The sequence below is a fragment of the Malus domestica genome, chromosome 09 (genome assembly GCF_042453785.1).
Source record: "Malus domestica chromosome 09, GDT2T_hap1".
NCBI classification, from domain to species: Eukaryota; Viridiplantae; Streptophyta; class Magnoliopsida; order Rosales; family Rosaceae; genus Malus; species Malus domestica.
In genome coordinates, this window is record NC_091669.1 from 5,932,574 (window position 1) to 5,960,022 (window position 27,449).

The following is a 27,449-nucleotide window of genomic DNA, read 5'->3' on the forward strand; positions in this document are numbered from 1 at the left end:
TATCAAATCTCTAGAGTTATAGAATTCTTCAGAGTGACGATTCATGATCTTTTTATCTTATAACTTCAGCGGTGTCATTTATTTATACGCGATAAATCAGAAAAGTGCAAGTTTTAGTTTAAATAAGGAATTAGATCGAGAAGGGGGCGTAGTTGTTCAAATTCTGTATCCATTCCTGTTAAGTAAACACGCTCTTAATGTATGAATTGGTTTCTATCACTTAGAATTTGACAATAAGACTATTATAAAATCTATAAAAAGATTCTAATAGAAAAATCATATGTATTAGTTGTCCGTATAAAGTGGTAGACCTCTGCTCTCACAGAAAAATAACGCTCATGGTTTTACTATAATCTATTATCATCTGACATTGAGAATCTGACATAAAGGAGGACAACTTTGAAGATCATATATGGTTTCTTCATCGGCTTCTAGAAGTTAGATTATTCTCACAAAGACAACACCAAAACTAGACCAAGAGCATTTAGCATTGAACTAGATTGGTATTTTTCATCGTTGCAACATGAAACAATGCAATGTCCGAGTGTTTATCAATCACGGCCTTTACAAACGGGATAAATTTTTCCAGGTAACTGGAACACTAGCTGACGTGGTTTTCCCAACCAATAGAACCTTAGCACATTTTTATTTCATTATTAAAATTTGAAAATTTGCCACGTTTAGCCATTTATTATTGACATTAATGAATTGATCAACAAATTTCCTAATATACCCCTAAGGGGTGGAGGAAATGAGGGGTGGGTGGGGTGAACGGTTCAGGTCTCCGGGAGGGGAGTCGACTAATCGGGGAGAAGGGTTGTGGTGGCGACTTGGGAATTGGGAACTTGTTTATTTTAATTTTACTTTTATAAAAGTCGATTGTGTTAAATTGATATGCAATAAGAATGCAGGTGTAAGCAAATTATTAGTGAACAACGTTACCTGTTATGTTGAGATGTTTGTTTCAGTCACATAGAAAAATTTCTCTACAAACAAATGCTTTAACGCAAACAGTTTATAAATAGGGATTCCCATTGCACCATTCAGTCATTCAATTCATCCCTAGTATTCTGCAAAGGATTTTGTCAACAATGTCCTTATCGTATTTCTTTTCATAAGATATGGGTAGGATTTCGCCCATTAACAAAAATTGAAGTTCATGCCAATACAAATATTGAAGTTGGAGTTTATTACCAAATCTGGAACACGTACATTAATTATACATTCTTTAGGCCCAAAAACAGAAAGAGTGTACATAACTTATTTATCATTATTCTTTAAGCAACTCCTAAAAACTCCCTCAAAAGTGACCGAAACAAATATCAAGACAAAATGACTAGAACAGTCTAAGAGAACCGAATGACCAAGGTTTGCCTTTTTTGTTGGCCACAAATATTCCAGCTCCGTAAGTAGAAATGAAGATCTCAACAAGGAGGAAAAATTGCATCCATACGAAGGAGACAACTGGAACACTAGCAAGTAAAATGATCGGAACCACTATCCACTTTTTTGAATCCAGCATAAGAAAAAGGGTAGAAGAAAACGCAATCATCATGGTAACGATAGAGGAGAAGAGGGTGAAAAGGCCTATAACCATCTTCGTTGGCAATGATTTAAGAAAATCCTCTTCAGCATAACGCGAGTTGAGAATTCCTAAGAATGTCACCACTGAAGTTGTGGAAGAAAAGAGTGAAAAGACATCAGCAACTATGAAGACCATAAAGATCCTTTTATTTAAGAACACGGGATAGCCTGCCTTGATTCCACCTGGAACTGAGAATACTGCGATAAACATGATTGTAACAATAAGAGCCCCTACAACCGTACAAGAAGTTGCTGTTGCTTTCATTGACCTTTCACATTCGTTTGCCAATTCCTTGTGGTTCTTAGTAAATAGATCACGGGCGGTCATGCCATCTGTATAGTTTACAACTTCAAGAAACTTGGGAGGTACAATTTTCTCCACGTCCTGCATTTCAGTGAATAGAAGAAAGTCAAATAATTTATTTTCTTCAAGGACACTCAAATCTAATCCCAAGTAATTAATATTTTTTGTACAAACCCTTGAATATCCGCTCTTTGACCATGAATATATATTGCTAAAATCTAATTTCAAATAACCTAGCATTCTGAGCTCTTAAACAGTAATCAAAATTTCATTTTTATTTTGGTTGTTTCCTGATTGTGCAAATTGCTGTCACAAATAATCAGGTTTTATTTGGTATGTCCTCCAAATAATCAAGTAATTTACCAATTAACCATGTGACTAGAATTTTATACAGTAAAACCTATTTATAGTGGACCTTGTGGATTGCTTTGGTACTAACCTCTTTTTTTTAAACCCAGTACGTCTTAGATTCAAATGAAAACTAATGAAAATGGCTTGAAAATTTTGAGTTTTAACGATAAGGACAAAATAAAGGGTAAAGTGAATAGTATCAGTATTGACTTTTTAGTGTAAAAATATGGTTTTTCTTAAAGTGAACCGTACCGGGAGATTTTCGTTAAAATTTCCTAGATTCAAATCCTTATCTATTCAATCTAGCTTAGAATAGTGATATTGCTTGTAAAATTTTAGTTATTTCTTTTAGGTCACATCCTAAGAAGAGAGGTGGTGTTTCCTGAGGCCACGTTTTAGTAGTCACTTAATTTTGTAATCCCTTTTTATTTTTATAAAGGTATTGGTGGTGGGTTCACATATTGAGTCAGTCATAATTACACATGAAACTCGTTATTTATGAGACTTGAACTTGAAACTTGATTAACAGTATAGTGAAATTTGATTTCTTGATTAGAAACATAAAATATATAAGAAGAAACTCTAACCTTGAACCATTGTAGTTCTCTCTGCATTTGCATTGCTGCACATGGGATTTGTTTAAGCTGTGCGGGTGGGGATAACCTCGCTGCTGAATGTAGTAAAGTATTGTTGAACTTATCTACTCTGGATTCAGTACGAACATTCATGATTCGGGTAAATTCATGGAAAAAGTTATAGACTTTTTCTTGGCGGCATTCAATGGAAAACTGAAACATGCTCTTTGCATTTTCGTCATATATCCCTAAAGCTAGGGTATTTGCAGTAAACAGCTGACGAAGAAACTCATCATTCCCATGTTCAACAGCTTTGAAGAGTGCTGTGTGTACGGAACTTCCTTGCATTTGTTTCAGGTTTAAACCTTCTGTCATTTTGCATATGCCTTGTAAAACTTCAAGGGATTGGACATGGATCTGTTTCAATTTGTATATGTGATCGATTCCTAGGTGGACGTAGAAAAATAATTAATCATTAAGTTTCAAGAAGAATGACTGAAAGAAGTTCTAATCGATCAATGGATAAATGTTAGACTAAAAATTGAAAGAAAAGATGACATGAAGCATTACCGAAAAGTTTACGGAGATTTGAGATAAGCCCTCGCAGAAAAGGCATTACTACATTGCGAATACAAAAATGTTGCATTAGATATTCAAAGCATTTGTTAATTAGGTATGATCCATAACAAAGTAAAAGATACACCTGAGGATATTACATACCGGAGAGAATTATGTGACCCCTTTGATCATTAATCGGGTCATTGGCTTGTTTTTGAACATCCATGCGAACATCACGGATCCCAGAAGCATGTGGTATGTTTATACCTATCAAGGAAATAAACACGACTCTAATCAATGTATAGAACTTTTTGTTTTGGTCGAGAGTCTGGAAGCATGAACCTTTTCTTTTACTGTATAAATATTTAAAAAATTAGATTTTAGTCCTTAAATAAGAAGAAGTTTGAAAAATGTCTTATCCAAGATTAAAAATTGATTTCAATCCCTAAATTTTATTTAATGCCACCATATGCATTCAATGTCTTTTTTATTATTATTTTTATTTTATAATTTTACGGTGTCCAGAATTACATTTCATGTAAAATATTGTAAATTTTATTATCATTTGAAATCAAATCAATTAGCTTTATTTGTGACATTTTCCATAACCAATTTATGGTAAGTATCATATAATAAAGAAAATATTTTGGTAGACTTTTCAATACACTTATATTTTTGCATATTTTCTTATGAGCCATTAATTCATTGCAAAATATTTAGGTATAGACATTTAGGTACACTAGTATGATATACTATGTTTAGTTATGGACATTTCAGTACACTAGTTTGGTATAATATGTTTAGGTACAGAAATTTCGGTACACTAGTATAATAAAATAAATTAAAATAGTTCAGTAAAATAAATTAAAATATTACAGACATTTTCATACATTAGTTCAATAAAATAAATTAAAATAGTTCAGTAAAATAAATTATGGTACGGACGTCTAGGTACACTAATTAGAGGAAGTTAAACTAAATTAAAGAATTCAAATGTGTATAATGATAAATTTAAAATGTGTATAATAATAAATTTAAAATTTAATGTGGAGATATTAAATAAGATATCTATTAAATATGAAAACAAAAATATAACATAAATTCGAATTAAGTATACATTAAAGGACTAAAATAAATATATAATCCAACACTAGATTTTTATTAAATTTTAATCTTCTTCATGGATTAAAGTTCAAAAACCCAATAAATATTTTTGTCTGTGAAAATAGAAGTTTAGGTGCATACCCAAAATAAATGATTAACATGGAAAACAGTGGACTTACTGGTGAAGACAAACATAAGAGCCGTTTTTGGCACGTTGTTTTACTATTTCTTAACTTAAACTAGTGAAAGAATGCATAGTGTTGGAAACATAAATTAATTACGCCCGAATCATAGACTGTCAAGTGGACTAAGCTCAACACTAATGGGTTAAACAGGTCAACCTTCTAAGGACCAGCAAAAACCCACAACTATCAAGCCCAGGCCCAAATCTTGTCAAGACATTTTTGTTTTTCTTTGTGGGACATGGTTGTAAAACCCTCGCACCACACCCCTTAAGGAAGGGAAAAAGATCCTCGCCGGATCGTTTTTTGGAGATCCTAAGGATCCGGTAATCGTGATCATTCATCGTACATCATGCGATCAGTTTTTATTAGGTACTATTTATATTTAATTTTAAATTTTAAATTTTGAAATGATTTATGACCGCACGATGTACGATAAACAGTCACAATCACGAGATACCTAGGATCCCCATGAAAAGGATCCGACAAGGATCCTTTTCCTTAAGAAAGTTAAAGGTTCTATTATAAATTAAATTGTCAATATGGAGAGTAGTTTAGTCCTTACAAGATTTCTCATTTCACTAATGTAAACTTTTTACTTCGCATCATTATGCCCCCTTACCTATGACTAATTTTTAAACCAAACACGTGACCATCACGAATTGGGTGATGTTGAGCAAGTGTGGCCCTTGGGATTTACAACCTATAGGCGTCTAAGCCGACAGGTAAAGGGAGACTCGTTGACTTGCCTAACCCGTTATGGCATACTAGTAGACAATTGATGGACCTCTTCCACTATAAATAACCAAGTCGTACAAGGAAACTTATTGATCACAAACTTTATTTAGAATTCTCTTTTGAATGTTAGTTGCTCTCAACGTCTTCTGACTTGGGCATCGGAGATAGAAATTTCCAATAGACATAAAATGAATTTTCTTATGTTTTATTTTGTCATATTAAGTATAAAAAATATAAAAAAAATAAGAGATTTGAGATAAATCAAATCGCGTGAATTGTGTGCAGGTATCCTTGCATGTATAACATTTAGGAAAGGGTAATGCTAGGAAGATCAAATTTGTAGACTAAATTTTGTAAACTAAATTATTACTTAAGAGGTTATGCTAAGGAAACTAAATTTGTAAACTAAATGACATGAAAGTTGATGATTGAATTATTACTTAAGGTTGATAAACGTGCTCATTTCTATTAGTGTGACATCATTTAGTTTGCAAATTATGCTTACAAATTTAGTCTCTCTAGCATTACTCTTATTTAAGTGTTAATTAACATGTTTACTTTTTTTTTGTGACACATCATTTGAATTGCAAATTAGTCTATCTAGCATTCCTCTTTAGGAAATAACTTATTGAAAACTGGTAGGTGCCCAATGGACTAGAGGAACAAAGAAATTAATAAAGTATAAAATTTATCATAGAATAGAGAGTAATTACCAACTGACATATAAGTCGATTATTGGATTATTACCTAAGTGTTAATTAACGTGCTTACTTCTTATTGATGACATATAATTTGGCTTGCAAATTTAGTCTATAAATTTGGTCTACCTAGCATTACTCTTTAGGAAATATCTTATTGAAAAACTCGCAGGTGCCCACTCGACTAGAGGGACAGGGATATTAATAAAGTATAAAATTTATCATAGAATAAAGTGTAATTACTAACTGTTATAGATCCATTGTTGCCAGAACCCGAGATGCGTTCCACTTGAAAAGAGAGATGGCATACAAGCCAATTCCTGCAAAGGTGATTTCCCCGTAGAGTTTGTAGCAAAGGCCAAGTTCGGGCAACGCTGAATTAAATCCAATGCAATATCTACAATAGATAAAAAGAAGAAGAATTACATACATGGCAAAAAGTAAGTAATCAATATTTCTGAGGAAAAATGCTATTTAAATACATAAAAATAATACAATCTGAAGTAGAGGTGGGCCTAACGTATATTATTGCAGTCCACGTTAATTTGAGAGTGTGTCAGAAAATGTGTGTGTATAATTACTGTATTTGAAACATTTAAGTACCGAGTTCTTTGGAGGTAAAACAGTGGGAAATAAGGTCAGCGCTAGTCCGACAGTTGTCTTGGGTCGACGTCAAAGCTTCCAAAGGGGTAACTGAATAGAGATAGCGAGCCAATTCCCAATGGCCGCCATGACAAGCCTTGATCAGTGGGATCATTTTAAGGGGATTGCATGGTATGCAAAGTAATCTCTTGTTCTTTTCGATTATGCATCTAGCCACTTCGGGTGCTATTAGCGTAGCCAGAGCTAAAGCTGTGACACCGTTAGCGTCTTCTATTTCCAAGTCTTCCTCCGTCATCCACTCCACTAATTCTTTCGCCATATGTTCGTTTTCCATTGAAACTGCCATGTGAAGAGCTGTCGAGCCTGATAATGAACCTCTTTCTCTGATTGCCTCGTGATGCATAGTAAGATACTTCTTTGCAGAATCACAGTCACCTTTTACAACAGCATCAATGAAGGATTGATGGTGGGGGAACTCATTGAAGTCGCCGTTAGTGTTATAATGATCTGTCAAGTAATATTTTATGGATTGTTAACTAAACGTCAATAATTTGAGGATGAATTATATGTAATGTTGAAAATAATAGAGAACTAAATAAAATAATTAATTAAACAAAACAATAAAGGTTCATGCATGCTGCTGTACAGTTGAGATCAGATAATACTGCTTACGTACCCTCATTCCGCGTCAGACCGGTATTCAATTCTTCATGTGGTATCAAAACCTCTGCATCGATCACAAGAGGTGACTTCATTAGAAGAAGTAAACTCGATCTTGATAGTTATATTGGAATGAACATAGAAAGGAGACATGTAGTACGTTCTACACGTACCTGTGTTTTCCAAGGCTGGATCGGCCGGCTTCAACTTTTCAGCCAAAGCATCCCAGGCGACTTTGGCACTGCTAATGCCCCGGATAAAAAAATAAGTATCATCCCCGCAACAACTCTGGATTGCATGTAAAACCTTGGCATTATTCTTCCTCCAGACCATGAATTCAACTTCTCCATCTTCTCGTCTAGGAGGTTCAGAGGTCCCTTCCACAACCTCCCAAAGATCTTCAGCCAACAAGTAGGTTTTAAACCGGAAACTCCAATCTTCATAATTATCGTGACTAAGAACTTTAAGATTAGCAATTACACTAGGAACAACCGCAGCTGCCATGTTCAATCTGCAAATGTAATCAATTATCAAATATGATATTACGTCGATTTTTAAGAAAATAATGAAACAAATCAATATAACTAAACTCACTGCTCGATCCAGTAGTGGCAATCTTCAAAAAATAATTAAGATGCAGCTATGAGCCTATGAGCTTAGCTTGAGTAAACTCGACCACTCTGAGCACCTAGTGTGAGTAAACTTCTGATGTATATATAGGTAGCAAATGAGCAATGAAAGACTTGGTAAAAGAGACAGAACAATATGCCACCTAATTGCCACCTAATACAGCAGTAAATTCCCACTCGGTGTTAACTGCGCGTATTCAATAATGGGAGAATTCTGTCTCTACCTTCAGCCATACAACACTGCTTTTCTTCAATAATTAGTACAATTAAATTAACACTCTTATGGTTGGGCTAAATTCTATATCCAATGGTTGGGCTAAAAGCCAAATATTTTAGCTCGGAAAATTTAACTTTTAGCCCAGAAACAGTTTTTCTGCTCCAACAGTTCTAGCCTAAAATTTTAGCCCGGGATTATTAGAGAATGAACTTATGCTATTTTTTTGTTAAATTAATTTTTTTTTTAAATATGTAGACTGTCGTAAATTAATTTTACGAACATTTTAATCTAAAAAAAATTTTAATTCCGATAAATATTAAAAAATTTAAATTCCGATAAATATTGAAAAATTTTAAATTTCGATAAATATTGAAAAATTTAAATTCTGATTTTTGGGCTAAATTTCGCGGGGAATCTGGCATTGGTTTAGCATTTAACCCAAATTTTCCCCTTGGGTTGGAGTGGGTTTGAGAGGAAATTTTAGGGGGTAATTTGACTTTTAGCCCACCATTGAAGTTAGTATTAGGTCTTGTTGATAAAAAAAAATAAAAAACATAAATAAATAAATAAAACACTCTTAGGTCTTGTTTGGTTTTTTTTTTAAAACCAAAAAATTGCTTTAAAGTTAGACATAAACTGATAAAAGCATACGGAAAAATAAAATAGCAAACTTATTTTAAAATGATAGCCTCTAAATAACAACTATGCTTCTTTCATAAAAAGTAGAGCCTAAATCCTTTAATAAATATTTTCAAATCATGTATATACCCTAATGTTTTTTTTTAAAATGACGTTGTCGATCATTTTGCACACACATTTTCTCCCTTTGAAAACAAAGTGAGCACCACCATCTATCACCACAACCACCAATCTTACCACCACAAGTATCACGACAACCACCAACCTTACCACCACAAAGTTGTTGTCTCTACCCCACATCAACTCTACCTCTACACCCCCAACCACCATAACCCACATTGGCACCACACCATGCCCTCACTATTGTCATTACCATCAACATCACTGTTATGCTCTGCAACCACCTATGACTGTAAATTTGTAGCCACCATGCCTTACTATTGGCACCACCATCATACCTCCATTATTTTTGCTGCTATGATCACCACTCCTACCAACGCTATCATCGAACCCCTAATACCATGTCCATTATGTCATTATACATACTAAAACACTTTCAGATTAATATTTATCAAAATGTAATGCTAGAGAGACCATCTTTTTTTTTTAGAACAAACGATAATATTTATACAAACAGGATGGGGGAGTGGGCTAAGCATCATAATGGACTAGCCATAATAACGTGATTCAAATTCGCGTTTGGCGAGAATCGAACGTATGACATCTCTTTAATGAAGAGGAATACTACTAGACCGTAGTATTAAGTGGCAAGACCATTTTTTTTAACGAATAATATTATCTACACTAAGGGAGTGGGGGAAAGTGGCAAGACCATCTATTTAAACCATATTTTGTAAACCATATGACGTGGTTATTAATAATACTTAAGTACTGATTAATATGCTTATTTTTTATTGATGACACATCACATAATTTGCAAATTTTGTTTAAAAAATTGATCTACCTATTATCTTTTACAATGCTTTTGATACTCATAACACTTATTAAAATATAAAAATTCATCAAACAACAAGAATCATAAATATAAAGTGAAGTTGGATTTTTTTTTTTTTTGGTAAGAATCTAAGTGCATGATAAGGTGCGTGATAGGGAGTGATTAGAGAGAGACTTTTCCAACTCCAAACCTAATAATTATACCCGAACTTGTTCAAATTTTTTTGGTAAAAGTTTTGACATGTACGAGAAACACTTAGCTCCCATGTTCCACGGTTCCACCTTCTTGTCAAGACGCGGTACGCAACACCTCCACAGTCCATATCAGACACGATTTTTTTGGACACAAGCCCTCGTCTCCGCCACTGTAATTTCCCACAACGGAGACGATTCCTTGGATCGACCAAAAAAACACGATTCTTTTGGACTGACTCTCCAGTCACCCACTACTGGAAGTCTCCACAACAGTAATCAGATATAATTCTTTCATTTCTTTCTGGCTAAAGTCAAGATCTTTGCTCCCCACAACCACAGACAATGTGGTTGATTGGTTACGTGTCGGTTTAGATATCATAAAATAATACGGGACCGCCATTGCATGATTATTGTGCATTCACATGAAAGAAAGGCCGATCCTTTTCTTATTGGTCAAGAATGTCGTATTTTTAGCTTTCTATCTTTTCCCAGCACAAAATGATGGCCATTGCAATATCCGCGAGTCACAATTCATATCATATTCTCTAAGGAATGAGTGGCGTGAGGAGTGCATCAATCATGATTCACAATTCATATACCTTTTCAGAAATGCAGAGTATACTGCGCATAGTCCAGAGATTGATAATACTCTTTTGGGTAATTGTACTAAAATACCTCAACTAATGGTCGAATCATAATCTTATACTTTATGTTTTGAAAATTACAATATCATACCTCATCTTACGAGTTTATTGCGATGTTAGACATTCGTTAAATGTTGACGTGATTTGAAGCGTGACTCATTCCTTAACCCAATTCAATAAAAATATTTAAATATTAAAAATTAAAGATTAATATTTTAAAATATATTTTATAAAAAAAATTAGGACCCATCCCTACAAAATTATTACCCTCACCCTTCTTCCCCAATTCATCTTCCCCAATTCATCTATAAAAAAATTAGGACCCATCCCTACAAAATTATTACCCTCACCCTTCTTCCCCAATTCATCTCCCCCCACCCCCACAAAACTCTAACTCCTTCACCATCACAACCTAATCCCCCACCTCCTTCACCATCACAACCTAATCCCCCACCGCCGCCCACTTCCAAGACTAGGCTCACCCACCTATTTTTCATTAAAGGAATCCACGTGGGGGCTTGGATTGGCACAACCGACTTCCTGGGCGAGCTTCTCAGGTGAGTTTACGGCAAACTCCGGTGACAAGCACATTCGCCACTAGGATGAATTTTTTTGTCAAATTACTATACCAACTGTATCATACCAAGGTTGTGTCAAAAAAAATTGTACCATTGGTAAGGATACGGTACCATACCATACATTTTCGGTACGGTAATGGTAATGATATATCATACCCTACCGTACCACTACTATTAATATTATATCATTTATTTATTCATTTATATATATAATTAGGTATTATTATCATTATATATGTACTTTATATTTTTTTTATAATCATTTATCCAATCATCTCACCCTCTAACTTTTATTTTCCCAATAAAAAAGCCTAAGCCTTTTTGCGCTGCGACTCTTCATCTTTTCACTCATCTAACCATCGTCTTCGTCTATGTTGCTTCCGTTCTGGCAACTCTCTCTCTTCGCAGTCCATCTCATATTCTCCATCATCAAATTGGGATGTCTTTCTCCCTGATTTCATCTATCAAGTTAATTTTTGTATAATTTTAAAGAATGTAGAGATGAAATTTAGGAATCTTTGTATTATTCTTTTTAGATATGTTGGGTTCTTTCAGCAATTCTTCTATCTATTTACTTCTTATTTTTTAAATGAATCTCTATAAAATTCTTATAATTAAATAAAAAAATTTTTAGAAACCCAAAGAGAGTAGTCAAAATACATTTGGGCCTTGAATTGGGTTGGAAAAAAAAAATTAAAATTTTGGAAGAATGAACCAAAATAAAGTGGTAATTATCATTATAATACCTTGCAAACTGAATTATTTGGCATACAGTATGCTGAAAGTTTAGCACGGTAACAAATTTTTTCATACCAAAAGTTTGGTATGTTAATTGGTACATGAGTTTTTGTACGGTAATCTACCAATACCACCCCTAGTCGCAACCACCGCCGTTCCACTGCTTTCGGTGCCACAAATAGGACCACCCAGATTTCACGCTGTTTGGTCGCCGTTCATGGTGGATAGAACTGTGGATCTCAGGACCAAGCTCATCAGGTAGTTGCCATCGGCGGTGTCAACAATCGAATCGAGAGGATTGCGAATCGCGGTTTGGCACAGCATATGGGCAACGGTGAGAAATGAACTGCTTCTATCCACGACGACGTCGTTTTCACCACATGGGGATCGGGGGTTTGATTGCCTCAGTCTCCTCCCTGTTAGCTAGCCACGGTCTCTCTGTCGACATCGGAAAAATGACGGTGTCTCTTCCCTGCAGCCAAAGCTGGGCAGCAGCTCAACCACAAGAAAAAAGGGCGACTGGGCAAAGCAGCAGCTGCGCTGCGGGAGGAAGAAGAAGGAACAAACATAACCCTGGGCCAACTATGTCGTTTGGCCCCATTCTCTTCAATTTTTTTTTTTAATTTCATAATATTCTTTTATTAATTTCAAATATTTTTAAATAATAACAATTTTTTATTAATTTTTTGTCCACGTGGCTCAAACATGATATTCGTATCAGCAAAGTGTGGGGTTTGCGCTTGTCACGTCAATATTTAACAGAAAAGTTGATGGATGTATTACATTGCAATGAATTCGTAAGTTGATGTATGACATTGTAATGTTTAAAAGATAATGTATGAGATTGTTATGCGACATAAAATTAAAGTAATAAAATGTAATTTACCCTATTCTTTTAAACTGGATATTAGGACATCTCTTGAAAACTTTATGCTAGTTCTCATCCATGTTAAGTTAAACTTTGCATATTGAAGGATAGAAATATCCAGATATTTATGGATAAGTATCCTTTCATCCATCATTAGTGGCCAAGCAGCTCCAATACCGCATCCTAGTAGGATTTCGAAACCAAATCCTATACAGCTCGGAGAAATGAAAGCCAAAAAGAAGCCTTTAGGGCAGTTTCACTTTGAAGGATTTGAGTTTGGGAATGGGGTTGGGGCAGTAACTATTCATGTGAATAGTGAACTGCTTTAACCTCTCAAAATCACTCTTCATGCAACCATTTTGAACAGTAAACAGTTAATATTTACAATGGTTATTGTTTTTCGGCTTTTTAGTCAAAATGGTTCCTGAGATTTGCATAACACATCACTTTGGTCCTTGAGATTGAAAATCAATATAAATGGTCCCTGAAATTGTCTACCATCCATTATTTTGGTCATTCCGTTAAAAACTATGTTAAGTGTCTCGGAGCTCTTAGTCGGAAGTTTGGGCAATTTTCAAAGCTTCGTAACTCAATCGTTTCTTAACCAAATTCAACCCATAATATATCAAAATAAAGATAGGAAAGCGTAGAACAAAATTATACCTATTTGGAAACCCAATGGTTGCCGGAGATGGTCGGAAAATAGCTTGAAAGGTAACTGGTCCGTGAGAAAACTGGAAAACTCGCTAGAAATTGGGTAAACTTTAAACGTTCATAACTTCTTCAATACTCAACAAAATTGAGTGATTCAAAAACAAAAATCATACTTCTAGACGAGAGGAAGAGAATGGTACCTTTCTTGATGGCTAACTCACCGTGGTTTGATTGGAAAACGGCTCGAAAATGGCAGTCTTGATCTCGAGTTAGCCAATTTCCAGCTAAACCACGGTGAATTAGCAGTCTAGAAATGTACCGTTCTCTTTGTCTCGTCGAGAAGTATGATTTTCATTTTTGAATCACTCAATTTTGTTTAGTATTGAAGAAGTTATGAACGTTTAAAGTTTAATACAGTCACCTTTCAGGCTATTTTTAAGCCATCTCCGGCAACCATTGGGCTTTCACATAGGTATAATTTTGTTCTACACTTTCCTATCTTCATTTTGATATATTATGAGTTGAATATCAGAGTGCGGAACAAACAAGACTATAAAATAATAAGAATATTATTAAACAAACTAAGAATGCCGAAACAGCTATAAAACCCTAAAAGACTACATTATGAATGACTTATTATTCTACAAGCTATAAAGCATCATATATATATATATATATATAACTAACATAACCCTAATAAGCAAGAAAACGAAACCCTAATACTAACGGGCTAAACCCAAATTCAAACAATAAAATAATCCTAAATTCCAACACTCCCCATCAAACTCATGGCGGTACACGTGATGAGTTTGCCAACAAGTAGATGTAGATGCAAGCTCTGTTAGGCGAACAAGACAAGACAAGCTCTGTTAGGCGAACACGACAAGGCAAACTTCGTTAGGCGGACACGATAAGGCAAGCTCTGTTAGGAGGACACGACAAGGCAAGTTCCATTAGGTAGACAAGACAAGACAAGCAGACGAGCAATAAAGCGAGCAAACGAACAATCCAGATGAACAAACAAATTCGGGTGGTCACAAGTTCAAGCACTCAAACGATTGTTGTGGGATGGGCAACAAGAAGCTCCAAACACAAGCCCAATAGCAGAATCACATGGCCCCCAATGACTTAAAAACAGCCACCTCCTTTTCTTTCTTTTTTTTTTCCTTCCTTTTTTTCTTTTCTTTTTTTTTTCCCTTATTTTTTTCTCTTTTTTTCTTCTCTCGTTTTTGTTTTTTCTTCTTCTTCTTTCTCGACTAACAATACAAAATCAAATTGAACTGGAGGTGTGTGGCGCATTGGTGCCGCCATGGTGTGAACAAACAGCAGCAATAAAGTGGTTCTAAGGCAGAGGGTACAGCAGCTGTGCGGTGGTCGTCTGTGCAGCTGTGCAACAAGGATGTGATGAGCAGCGGGCATGCAATCCTGGGTCAGTCGAATCTGGGTGATGGTATGAATACGGATCAACAGAGTTCCTGATTACAGTGGCAACATGGGTGGATGGTGATGAGTTCGTCTGATCACGGTGCCGGTGATCAGATCGTTGGGAAGGGAATCGGAACAAGCATAGCGGTGGACAACAGCAGGTGCAGCGGCGGGCTGGTGGCTTGGCGCGACTCCGGCTCCAAACTTCAACAAATCTTTTCCTTTTTTAACGACAAACAAAGGTTAACCCAAACATTTTATATTTGTCAGATTACTCATTAATATATCTAGTAACTACAGTCTACTACGCACATCAAAAAAGCAAAGGAACTGGGCTGTAAACAATGGAAATGTAATATTTGTAGTGTTACTCGTTTCATATTTGTCAGATTAATTATAAGAAAAACTAATGAAAATGATTTGAAAATTTTGAGTTTTAACGATAAGAACAAAATAAAGGGTAAAGTAGATAATACCAGGATTGATTTTTTAGTGTAAAAATGTGATTTTTTTGTTAGAGTGGACAATACCAGGAGTTTTCGTTAAAGTTCCCTTAATTATAAGGAAAACTAATGAAAAGGGTTTGAAAACTTTGAGTTTTAATGATAAGAACAAAATAAAGGGTAAAGTGAATAGTACCAAGATTGACTTTTTAGTGTAAAAATATGGTCTTTCGTTAAAGTGAACAGTACCGGATGTTTTTCGTTAAAGTTCCCATAATTATATCTAATAACTACAGTTTACTACGCACGTCAAAAAAGCAAAGGAACTGGGCTGTAGACAATGGAACACATACGTGAATGTATAATTCATATAAAAATTGGAACATAGATGTGAACATTTTCCATCAATAGGAATATAACTGTATGTCGGTTTAAAACAATTTGAGATTGTATTGGGTTTGGCTTGTGTTTAATTTGTCACCGCTCGGCTCATGGTGATCGGTTTTATGAGAAACAAGCCATACTTGAACATTGGTATGTTCAAATCATAGTAGCTCGTATTTGTTATGAGATAACTTGAACTGGGTTCTATTCAAGAAGTTTATCCATCCGCACCGCACATTAATGGTGGTTTGATTGCCTTTCATATACATCTTTAGTACCACATAATGCGACAATGTACTTTTAACCCTTATGTTAAACGGCACGCCAAATCAAAGTTATTGGCCCTAAAGAGTGCTTTTGTGGGAGCTTGAAGTTAGATTAGCCAGTTAGGCATTTAAACATTTGATCACTTTCCACTTGACCAACCCCTTGGGGTTATCATATTCAAAATTTTACTATTAAAAAATTAGGTTTACTTTTTTTTTTCTTTCCTTAAATTAGATTTGACTATATTCAGTTATGCTTCTTTTTAATGCGGAGATTGATGTCATGTCCCCACATCTTCTTGTGTTTTTAAAGAAACTACAGGCATGATGAATTGGCCTCATACTGATTTCCAATCATCAAAAGTAAACACGTTTATATTAGGGCTGGGCACGGGCCGAGCCGGGCCCGATTTTGAAGGGACCAGACCAAACCCTGGTGTAAAAGAAACTGGCCGGGTCGGGGATAACAGATTTTAATATAGGAATCAAACCTAACCTAGCCCGGTTGAAATGGTCGGTTCTGGCCGGGTCCACGGGTCCTTTGATTTTATGTATTTACTTTTGTGAAACCGCCACTTTCCTCGACGTCTCCACCTCCATCAGCCGAGGCCACATCGTCCTCTCCTTTGATGCCGAATCCCTCAAGCCCCTAGAGTCCCAATCCCAGGAATCCCGACCCCTCAACTCCTCTGTCTTCGCAGCAAAAAGCTAAGTCCTTCACGACCATAAATCTGCAAAATCCGCATGAAATCGAAAAGGGTATAAGCAATGCAAATTGCCCATCACACACCAACCCCAAATACACAAAACCCAAATCAAATAATGCAAAACAATAAGAGGAAGATGAATTGTAAGGTTGAGTAGCACCTTTGCCGTAGCTGAGCCAGTAACATAAAGAAACCGGTCCGCCGTTAGGCTCCGGCTGATGGTTCAAACTTGGTAGCCTTTCTGATGGCTCGAGCTGCCAGAAAGACTGCAACTTTGAATTCATTCCCTGAAAATCTTACATCCGCACGGAGTAGTCGTAGTTGCCGGAAACAACTCAAGACCCAGTGTGATCGATGGCGAGGGTGGAAACGACTTTTGTGTGTCCCTTGAGAACAATCTCATTGCTTACCGGAATCCGAAACCTGTTTTTGAAATTCGCCTCCGAATCGGAATCGGAATCGTCCCTATTGTGGAAGACTAAGAACATAGGAGAATCGAGAGATGGGTGGTGTGACGGCTGTGGCGGTTTTGAGTTTGATGTCGTCGAGGTTGAAGAGGAGAAGACGAGTGACAGAGAGTATGTGGGTGGGAGGAGACGAGAAAAAGTCGAGTTACAGACTGGGCTGGGCCAATAGACAATAGAAAGTAATAGGTAATGAACGATTCGGGCTGGGGGCCCATTTTCTCCAATCTTTAGAACTAGCCCGTCCCATTATTTATCAGGAACTGGCCCGCCCCACCCCCTTTTGTATTTGTAATTTTTGGACCCGTCCGAACTGTAAAGACCCGACCCGCCCCGACCCGGCCCGACCCATGGGTCCAGGACTCGTTTGCCCACCCCTAGTTTATATGACTATCTTAAAGTATATGTTTGGAACTTTTGTGTTATAGTAATTGTGTACTATTTATTATTTTATTAAAATACGTTGTCTCTTATTTTTTGTTTTTTTGTTTTTTGTCAAAGGTAATTTCATTACCGTTAAACAACAAACTTAATTACATAAGGAGGCCCAAATATACAAGATAAGCACACAACAAAATAGGATCCCAAAAGTAACCCAAAAATAGCCCAAACCGAGTTTTGAGCCCAAAACAGAGAAACCACACACACTCCGTGGAAGTCTGCCACCAGCTGCGCACCGGAACGCCGCAATCCACGACTCCAACACCCGCCTGAAATCAAGCCGAGCAAAGCCCCATCAGTGGAAGAACAGAAGACTTGATCATCCTCCAAAGAGCACTCTAGAAATTGCAGCTACCAATCAAAGACCCAAACTATGGAAGCTAGTGGGAAGAAGCAACCCACAAGCAACAGTGCCAACATAGGCACACAGATGGAAGGAGGTGGTGCAAACACCCGAGCCGGAGCTCTACGCTCCTTCCAAGAGAATCGAGAAAAATCGCGTAGAAAATTAGTGCTTGCAAATCTAAAAGGTGAGGTGGAAGAGAATCGGGAAGAGGGATGGACAACAGAGAGGGGAAGGAAAGGGCAAACGGAAAGGAAATAGGAAAGGGAATGAAACGAAAAGAGGAGAAGCATGAGGGAGGATGGACAACAAAGAGGGAAATGAGGGCTGAGGACAGAACAATCAAAGGCAAGAAAGGGTAGATGAAAGGGGCGAGCAGGCCAAAAAGCAGAGGAAGAAGCAGACTGAAAAGAAAGGAAGTAAAAGGAAATAGAAAAGAGAAGGAAAAAGGGACTGCCACCGACCCTAACCATAACTAGGGTCTGCGGCTACGAGATTGACGGAATCGGGAAACTCTCACACACCGGTGAGAAGAACTTTCACGAAGGAAATGGCTCAAAACAGCTTAAGCTTGGTATCAAGCTTGAGTTTATAGGCTAACTCAAGCTCAGCTCGATTCAGAAGAAAGTGAAGCCTGGCTTGAGCATAAAAAAAGTTAAATAAACCAAGCTTGAGCGGTCTAGTATTTCGTTGAGCACAAAAGGAAATGTGGGATGAAGATGTTCATATATTTTGGTAGTACTATTATGGAACAAATTACCATGGCATTAACAAAAACTAAATTACATTGCAGACATGTAAAATACCTGAGGAAATGTGACGCATGAAGAATCAAGGAGTCTCGGGAAGATCAGGGATATACCACTTGAGAATCACTTAACTAGGGGCAATAGATTTGCTCGATGTTACTAATCGTGGATTCACTCATATGATCAAGTCAAACACTTGATTTTAGAAGGAAGAGACACTCATTCACTTCAATTACACACAGTAAATACATTTTTTCAATTCATTTAAGTCTGTCTAAACTTACATATGGAGCCCTTTAAATCGGGAGATATATTTCACAGATATAAGAGATAATTAAATCTAAAGAAAACATAATATAGTTCCAATGCAACCTAATAAAAACCATGACTTTGATAAATGAGAAGTCACCGATATCCATATTTAATATAGGGACCATACTTATATTGTAATATACTGCATCATATTCCTCTTCTTGAAAAACTCTTCCTCGAGTTTTATTTGAGTAAACTTCAAGCCAAATTGTGAAGTGTAGCAACTATTATTTCTTGCAATGCTTTGTTTTCTTCTTCGAACTTACAAACAAATTTGTTGCATAGAATGTAGGGAGGTTGGCCATCTCTTGAACTCAAACTATATTATTAGGATACCCAAAGAGTGCAATTAAAATTTAAAACACTTAACAATTCCTTTCTTTCACTCAACCTCTTGTTGATGGTAGTATGTAAAAAATCCCACCAGACTGTATCATGGAATTGAAACTAAGCAAAAGTTTGTGCTACCTTTGTCCATACGTTGGTGATGATTTGTTGTCTTGTGTCCAAATTTGAATGCCATCTCCAAATTGTGACCATCATGACCTTCATAGATGGACTCCTACCGCATTTTTTTTGTATGATTATTTACATACTCAAAAGGAAGTGTTGCAGTCCTAATTAAGTTAGGAATATGATTGTGTAAATCCTGTTAAAACTCTATTATATCTTTTAGAATGTGTCCTATTTTAGTTGTATTATCAAAAGGGTAAAGGGATTTACCTTCCCTCCTACTATAAATAAAGACACAATGAGGTTAGATAACACATACCTCATAACCAAATCTCTCTCTTTCTATGTGTATCGCACCCCTCTCTCCTCTATAATTCTTCAGTTAAATAAGCCTACAACAATGTATTAATCGTCTATATAAAGGTGGCAGACCTCTGCTATCACAAAAAGATAACGCTCACCGATTGACTAAGACCCATTTTCAGTTGAGCATTAAGAATCTGACATAAGGGAGGACAACTTTAAAGATCATGTATGGTTTCTTCTCATATATGATTTCTTCATCGGCGCTTCTACAAGTTAGATTATTCTCACAAACACAACACCAAAACTAGATTTCTTCTCGCTCAAAAAGTCCCAAGAGCATTTAGTACTGAACTAGATTGGTATATTTCATCGTTGCCAGCCTACATGAAATAATGCAATGTCTGAGCGTTTTTCAGTCACGACCTTTGCAAAACAGATGCTTTGACGCAAACAGTTTATAAATAGGGATTCCCTTTGCACCATCATCCAATTCATCCCTAAAAATTCTACAAAGGATTTTTCAACAATGTTCTTATCGTATTTTCTTTTCATACATGGGTAGGATTTGCCCATAAACAAAAACTGAATTTCATGCCAATACAGAGATTGAAGTTGGAGTTTATTACCAAATCCGGAACACGTACATTAATTATACATTCTTTAGGCCCAAAAACAGAAAGAGCGTACATAAACCATTTATCATTATTCTTTAAACAAATCCTAAAAACTTCCTCAAAAGTGACCAAAACAAATATCGAACAAAATGACTAAAACAGTCTAAGAGAGCTGAAAGACCAAGGTTTGCCTTTTTGGTTGGCCACAAATATTCCAGCTCCGTAAGTAGAAATGAAGATCTCAACAAGGTGGGAAAATTGCATCCATACGAAGGAGACAATCGGAACACTAGCAAGTAAAATGATCGGAACCACTATCCACTCTTTTGCTTCCAGCATAAGAAAAAGGGTAGAAGAAAATGCAATCACCATGGTAACCATAGAAGAGAAGAGGGTGAAAAGTCCTATAACCATTTTTGTTGGCAATGATTTAAGGAAATCATCTTCAGCATAACGCGAGTTGAGAATTCCTAAGAATGTTACCACTGAAGTTGTGGAAGAAAAAAGTGAAAAGACATCAGCAACTATAAAGACCATAAAGATCCTTTTATTTAAGAACAAGGGATAGCCTGCCTTGGTTCCACCAGGAACTGAGAATACTGCAATAAACATGATTGTAACAATAAGAGCAGCAACGACCGTACAAGAAGTTGCTGTTGCTTTCATTGATCTTTCACCTTCGTTTGCCAATTCCTTGTGGTTCTTAGTAAACAGATCACGGGCGGTCATGCCATCTGCATAGTTTACAACTTCAAGAAACTTGGCAGGCACAATTTTCTCCACCTCCTGCATTTCAGTGAATTGAAGAAACTCAAATATCGTTATTTAATTTATTTTCTTCAAAGATACTTATCCCAAATAACCTAGCACTCTGAGTTCGTAACAGTAATCAAATTTTCATTCTTGTGATTTCATTTTTATTTTGGTTGTTTTTGTAAACATAACTGTGAGGATCAAACTATCAATGACTTGTCAAGCAATCACTTTATTCTCGAGTAACTTATTATTTGGGTGACTTGATTGTCAAAGTGATCTTATGACCCAATATGCTTAGAATAATAAAGTCTTAACCTCTGAATGACGCCACTTAGTACTACGATCTAGTGATATTCCTCTTCACTTGTAAGTGAGAGGTCTTAGGTTTGATTCTCGCCAATGACGAGTTTGAACCACATTATTGCTAGCATATTGTGAGGCTAAACCCACATTCTCCCCCTTAGTATAGATACATTGTTTGTTCAAAAAAAACAAAACAAAACAAAACAAACCAAACCTCTGATTAACCTATTATGTGGTCCCTCTTTAGTAAAGAGTTATTATGGTCGGATATAAAATATATAATTGTGATTATGAGTATTTCTCAATTACTAATAGGCTTAATTGAGAGATAGCCTAGCAACTATATAAGGATTGTCCATGCTCTCACAATAATTGTTCTATTATGTGCTAAACTCTATTCATAGCAAGAACATATAGTTTAGAAAGAGTAGAAGACATTCTTATGCATACGCTGATTCTTTTGTCATCTGGAAAAGCCATGTTTTCCGTATTCTACAGATAAGTTCAATATAATTAGTTCATCTCTATTTTATATTGATTCGATTCATTATATTCGTGATCCTAATGTCTTGTTGTGATTTCAGAATGTCTTACAGTTTCTGAAATTGCAAATTGCTGTCACAAATAATCTAGTTTTATTTGGTATATTTTCTAAAAAATATAGTAATTTACCAATTTACCTCGTAACTAGAACTCTATACGGTAAAACCTATTTATAGTGGACCTTGTGCTTTGGTAGTAAACGCCATTTTCTTTAACCCACTACGTCTTAAGATTAAACCCTTATCAACTTAGTCAAGCTTATAATAGTAATATTGTTTGTAAAATTTTGGTCCCAACTTGGGCCAATCATAAGTAATTATCTCCATTTTGTAGTATACGTCCTAAGAGAGGTGATGTTGAACTAGAATACTCCGATATTGGTTTTAATGAGGCCACGTTTTAGTAGTCACTCAAGTTCTTTTTATATAAAGATAGGGGTGTGATCCACCCAACCATTTTTACTTCTCATATACTTTTCTAATTTTCAGCCGTCGGATCGGATGAACTGAAGAAGATCAAATGACAAAAATTAAAAAGGGACGTGTAAGAAATAAAAAGGGGTGTGTGGATAGCACACCCCTAAAGATATTGGTGGTGGTTGTGGACTTGTGGTGGTGGTCAAATATTGCATCAATCATAATTAGATATTAAACTCATTATCTATGAGAGCCGAACTTGAAATTTGATTAATAGTATAGTGAAATTGAATATGTTGATTAGAAAACAATATATAAATATATAAATATATATATAGAGGAAGAAATTCTAACCTTGAACCATTGTAACTCCCTCTGCATTTGCAATGATGCACATTGGATATGTTTAAGCTGTGTAGGTGGGGATAATCTTGCTGCTGAATGTAGTAAAGTATTGTTGAACTTATCTACTCTGAATTCAGTACGAACATTCATGATTCGGACAAATTCATGGAAAAAGTTATAGACTTTTTCTTGACGGCATTCAATGGAAAACTGAAACATGCTCTTTGCATTTTCGTCATGTATCCCTAAAGCTAGGATATTTGCATTAAACAGCTCACGAAGAAACTCATCATTCCCATGTTCAACAGCTTTGAAGAGTGCTGTTTGTATGGAACTTCCTTGCATTTGTTTAAGGCTTAAACCTTCTGTCATTTTGCACATGCCTTGTAAAACTTCAAGAGATTGAACATGGATTTGTTTCAATTTGTATATGTGATCGATTCCTAGGTTGACATAGACAAATTATTAATCAGTAAATTTCAAAAAGTACGACCAGAAGAAGTTCTAAGCGATGAGTAGATAAATTTTAGACTAAAAAGTGAAAGAACATAATAACAAAGTATTGACATGAAGCATTACCTAAATTTGAAAAAAAAAAAAAGCATTACCTAAAAGTTTACGGAGATTTGAGACGAGCCCTCGCAGTAAAGCCATAACTACATTGCAAATATAAAGATGTTTGCATTAGCTATTCAAAGAATTTGTTAATTATGATCTATAACGAAGTAATTGAAAGATGCGCCTGACATAACTCTCATTTTACTATATATTTTCTGGAAAAAATGCATAGTGCCATTTCACATGGATATTACATACCCAAGCGAATTATGAGACCCCTTTGATCATTAACCTGGACATTGGCTTGTTTTAAAACATCTATACGAACATCACGGATCCCAGAAGCATGTGGAATGTTTAAACCTATCAAGAAAATTAACACAGGCATCTAATCAATATGTAGAACTTTTCTTTTACTGTATAAATATTTATGTCTGTGAAACATTGAACCTTTTCTTTTACTGTATACATATTCATGTCTGTGAAAGAGAAGTTTAGCTGCATACCCAAAATAAATGATTAACATAGCACACAATGGACACTGATAAACATTAATAGTACACATTAAATTTGTTTAATCTTCAATTTTACACTAAAAAGTAAATTCAAGAGGGAAAATAACCCACATTATAATATTTGAGCAAGACCAATCCCAAATTAATACAACCCACAATTGCCAAAATTCTAATTTAACCCATAACCCTAAACCTTAACTGCCACTACATATTGAAGTCGTGCCACTATAAAAATCATCGCATCTCACCTTAAGAAATGGATCTGTGAACTAGAACCTGAAACACATTTTTATATGAGTACAGCAGAATATAAGTTTGTCTTTTTTGTCTTTTTTGGTTTGTAAGGGACTTACTGGTGAAGACAAACATAAGAGACATTTAGGTTTTGGCGTGTTGTATTACTATTTCTTAACTTAAACTAGTGAAGAAAAGCATAGCGTGGAGACATAAATTAATCATGCGCAATCATAGAGTGTCAAATGGACTATAGACTCAATTTGCCAGAAATACTTTCGACAGAAACGACCATCTCCATTAGGATAAAGCAGACCAACCCTCTAAGGACCAGCAAAACCAACAACTATCAGGCCCCAGGTCCCAAATCTTGCCAAGCTTTCTACCAGACATTTTATTTTTCTTTGAGGGACATGGTTGTCAACCCCTCGTACCTCGGCTTTGAAGGAAGTTGAGATTTCACCATAAAAACAATTGTCAATATGAGGAGTAGATGAACCCTTTATAAGCACTTACAAGATTTCTTCTTTCACCAATGAGAAACTTTTTACCTTCGTATCATTACACGCTCCCCCCCCCCCTCACACACGTGTGACGAGTTTCTGAATTAACCAAACACAATAACAACACAAATTGGGTGATGTTGAGCACGTGTGGTCCTTGGACTTTACAACCTACGGGCATCTAAGCAGACAAGGGAGGCGTCTAGGTAGACAAGGGAGGCGTCTAGGCAGACAAGGGAAGGGAGAATCGTCGGCTTGCTAGCTTGCTACGACCAACTAGTAGACGACCCATGGGCCTCTTCCACTATAAATAGCTAAGTTATACAAGGAAACTGGTTTATCACAAACTATATTCAGAATTCTCTTATGAATTTTAGTTTCTCTCAAACTTTTCTAATTTAGACATTGGAGACAGTATTTTCATCCATACATAAAATGAATTTTCTTTTTCTCAATATAAGTATATAAAAAAAAATATGGAGTTTTGAGATAAATCAAATCGCGTGAATGGTGTGCAGGTATCCTTGCATGTATAACATTTAGGAGATTTTGATTGAAAAACCGGCCAGTGCCCACCCGACTAAAGGGACAGAGAAATTAATCAAGTATAAAATTTATCATAGAATAGAGTGCAATTACTAACTGTTATAGATCCATTGTTGCCAGAATGTAAGATGTGTTCCACTTAAAAAGAGAGAGGGAATACAAGCCAATTCTTGTAAAGGTGTTTTCCCGGTAGAGTTTGTAGCAAAGGCCAAGTTTGGGCAACGCTGAATTAAATCCAATGCAATATCTACAATATGGTAAAAAGACGAAGAGTTACACATATGGCAAAATATAAGTAATCAATATTTGTTAGGAAAATGCTATTTAAGCAGCAAAAATAACACATTCTCAAATACAGGTGGGTCTTATATATAATGAACCGATCCACTCAATTAGAAAGTGTGTTAGAAAATGTGTGCATACGAATATTGTATTTGAAACATTTAAGTACCGAGTTCTTTGGAGCTAAAACAGTGGGAAATCAGGTCAGCGCTGGTCCGATAGTTGTCTTGGGTCAACGTCAAAGCTTCCAATGGGGTAACTGAATACAGATAGCGAGCCAATTCCCATTGGCCGCCGTGACAAGCTTTAATCAGTGGGATCATATTCAGGGGATTGCATGGTATGCAAAGTAATCTCTTGTTCTTTTCGATTATGCATCTAGCCACTTCGGGTGCTATTAGCGTAGCCAGAGCTAAAGCTGTGGCACCATTAGCGTCTTCTATTTCCAAGTCTCCTTCTGTCATCCATTCTACTAATTCTTTTGCCATATGTTCATTTTCCATTGAAACTGCTATATGAAGAGCTGTCGAGCCTGACAATGAACCTCTCTCTCTGACTGCGTCGGGATGCAAAGTAAGATAGTTCTTTGCAGAATCCCAGTCACCTTTTGCAACAGCATGAATCAAGGGTTGATGGTGGGGGAACTCATTGAAGTCGCCGTTAGTGTTGTAATAATCTGTCAAGTAATATTTTTTTTGGTCGAAATCTGTCAAGTAGTATTATATATGGATTGTTTGTTAACTAAACGTCAATAATTTGAGGATGAATTATGTATATAGTTGAAAATAAAAGATAATTAACTAAATCGAATAAAATTAAACAAGACAATAAAGATTCATGCATGCTGCAGTAAAGATCACATGCATAATACGTACCCTCATTCCGCGTCAGACAGGTATTCAATTCATATGGCATCAAAGGCACAACATCTGCATCGATCACACACGGTGACTTAATTAGAAGAAGAAAACTCGATCTTGATAGTTATATTGGAATTAACTTGGAAAGGAGACATGTAGTACGTGCGTACACGTACCTGTGTTCTCCAAGGCTTGATCGGCCGGCTTCAACTTTTCAGCCAAAGTATCCCAGGCGACTTTGGCCGTGCTAATGCCCCGGATAAAAAAATAAATATCATCCCCGCAACAACTCTGGATTGCATGTAGAACTTTGGAATTATTCTTCCTCCAAACCATAAATTCAGCTTCACCATCTTCTGGTCTAGGCGGTTCAGAGGTCCCTCCCACAACCTCCCAAAGATCTTCAGCCAACAAGTACGTTTTAAACCGAAAACTCCAATCCTCATAATTATCATGACTAAGAACTTTAAGATTAGCAATTACACTAGGAACAACTGTAGCTCCCATGTTCAATCTGCAATATAATTATTTATACAAAGTGATAAATATTACTTCGATTGATTAAGAAAATAATGAAACAAATCAAAATAATTAAACTCACTGCTCGATCGAGTAGTTGTAATAATCTTCAAAAAATAATTAATGTGCAACTATGAGTCTACGTACGAGCTTAGCTTAAGTAAATTCCCACTCTGCGCACTTGGAGTGAGTAAACTTCTGATGTATATATGATCTATATATAGACAGCAAAATGAGCAATGAAAAAAGACTAGGCAAAAGACTCAGAAGAATATGCCCCACCAAAGAGCATCTTTAAGGAGGATGTTAAATTCTAGGTGGAGAAGCTACTCTGGTGGAGAAGCTACTGTGCGTATTTGATATAAAAAATTCTTTCAATGGAAGTGTAATTTGCTGACTGGATTTGATGCCCTTGTGATTAGGAGTCAAATTTGATGTCATCATCACTTTTAGTTTTTATTAGTTTATGGTAGGTGAAGAAGTTTGGGTTCTACCATAAAACCAATAGGCAATATGGGGAGTAGCCCAAATACTTAGAACAGATGTAAGGTCTCTCATTTTCCGACTGTGTGATTGATACTCTCTACACGCCCCCCTCACGTGTGACAAATTTTCAAGCTTAGCACGTGGACAATGTAAATCAGGTGACGTGGAGCAAGTGTGGTTGTTGGCCTTCATACGTAGAACAA

The 27,449-nt window shown here is 36.0% G+C and overlaps 2 protein-coding genes across 15 annotated transcripts; both read right to left on the bottom strand.

The window, feature by feature from the left end:
• Positions 1 to 1,172: 1,172 nt before the first annotated feature.
• LOC103442523 (uncharacterized) lies at positions 1,173 to 8,097 on the bottom strand. Its single transcript, XM_008381322.4, has 9 exons — positions 7,952 to 8,097; positions 7,531 to 7,868; positions 7,374 to 7,424; positions 6,698 to 7,204; positions 6,342 to 6,491; positions 3,535 to 3,639; positions 3,385 to 3,432; positions 2,827 to 3,260; positions 1,173 to 1,969 (listed from the first exon to the last, which is right to left on the bottom strand). The coding sequence occupies exons 2-9, from the start codon at positions 7,859 to 7,861 to the stop codon at positions 1,337 to 1,339; spliced, it is 2,259 nt and encodes a 752-aa protein (XP_008379544.2). The 5' UTR covers positions 7,862 to 7,868; positions 7,952 to 8,097; the 3' UTR covers positions 1,173 to 1,336.
• Positions 8,098 to 20,368: 12,271 nt separating this feature from the next.
• On the bottom strand, positions 20,369 to 27,051 carry LOC103442879 (ankyrin repeat-containing protein NPR4-like). 14 transcript variants are annotated; one of them, XM_070804917.1, is made up of 10 exons: positions 26,908 to 27,051; positions 26,418 to 26,755; positions 26,257 to 26,310; positions 25,551 to 26,057; positions 25,197 to 25,346; positions 23,752 to 23,799; positions 23,560 to 23,664; positions 23,352 to 23,399; positions 22,753 to 23,186; positions 20,369 to 21,166 (listed from the first exon to the last, which is right to left on the bottom strand). In XM_070804917.1, exons 2-10 carry the CDS (start codon positions 26,746 to 26,748, stop codon positions 20,534 to 20,536), a joined length of 2,310 nt encoding a protein of 769 aa, XP_070661018.1. In that variant the 5' UTR covers positions 26,749 to 26,755; positions 26,908 to 27,051; the 3' UTR covers positions 20,369 to 20,533. The 14 variants fall into 14 exon arrangements, with proteins under 14 accessions (XP_070661018.1, XP_070661016.1, XP_070661017.1 ...); XM_070804915.1 differs by having other exon boundaries at positions 25,551 to 26,087; XM_070804916.1 differs by having other exon boundaries at positions 26,843 to 26,956.
• Positions 27,052 to 27,449: the final 398 nt, after the last annotated feature.

What these genes read in the sequence shown, in the direction of transcription:
- LOC103442523 (XM_008381322.4), bottom strand. Translation starts at nt 7,861, where the DNA reads ATGGCAGCTGCGGTTGTTCCTAGTGTAATTGCTAATCTTAAAGTTCTT. An exon ending in GGGTCACATAATTCTCTCCG is followed by an intron (nt 3,433 to 3,534) that starts GTATGTAATATC and finishes TTCGCAATGTAG; the next exon opens with TAATGCCTTTTCTGCGAGGG. An exon ending in AAATCTCCGTAAACTTTTCG is followed by an intron (nt 3,261 to 3,384) that starts GTAATGCTTCAT and finishes ACGTCCACCTAG; the next exon opens with GAATCGATCACATATACAAA.
- LOC103442879 (XM_070804915.1), bottom strand. Translation starts at nt 26,748, where the DNA reads ATGGGAGCTACAGTTGTTCCTAGTGTAATTGCTAATCTTAAAGTTCTT. An exon ending in GGGTCTCATAATTCGCTTGG is followed by an intron (nt 23,400 to 23,559) that starts GTATGTAATATC and finishes TTTGCAATGTAG; the next exon opens with TTATGGCTTTACTGCGAGGG. An exon ending in GGGAGTTACAATGGTTCAAG is followed by an intron (nt 21,167 to 22,752) that starts GTTAGAATTTCT and finishes ACTGAAATGCAG; the next exon opens with GAGGTGGAGAAAATTGTGCC.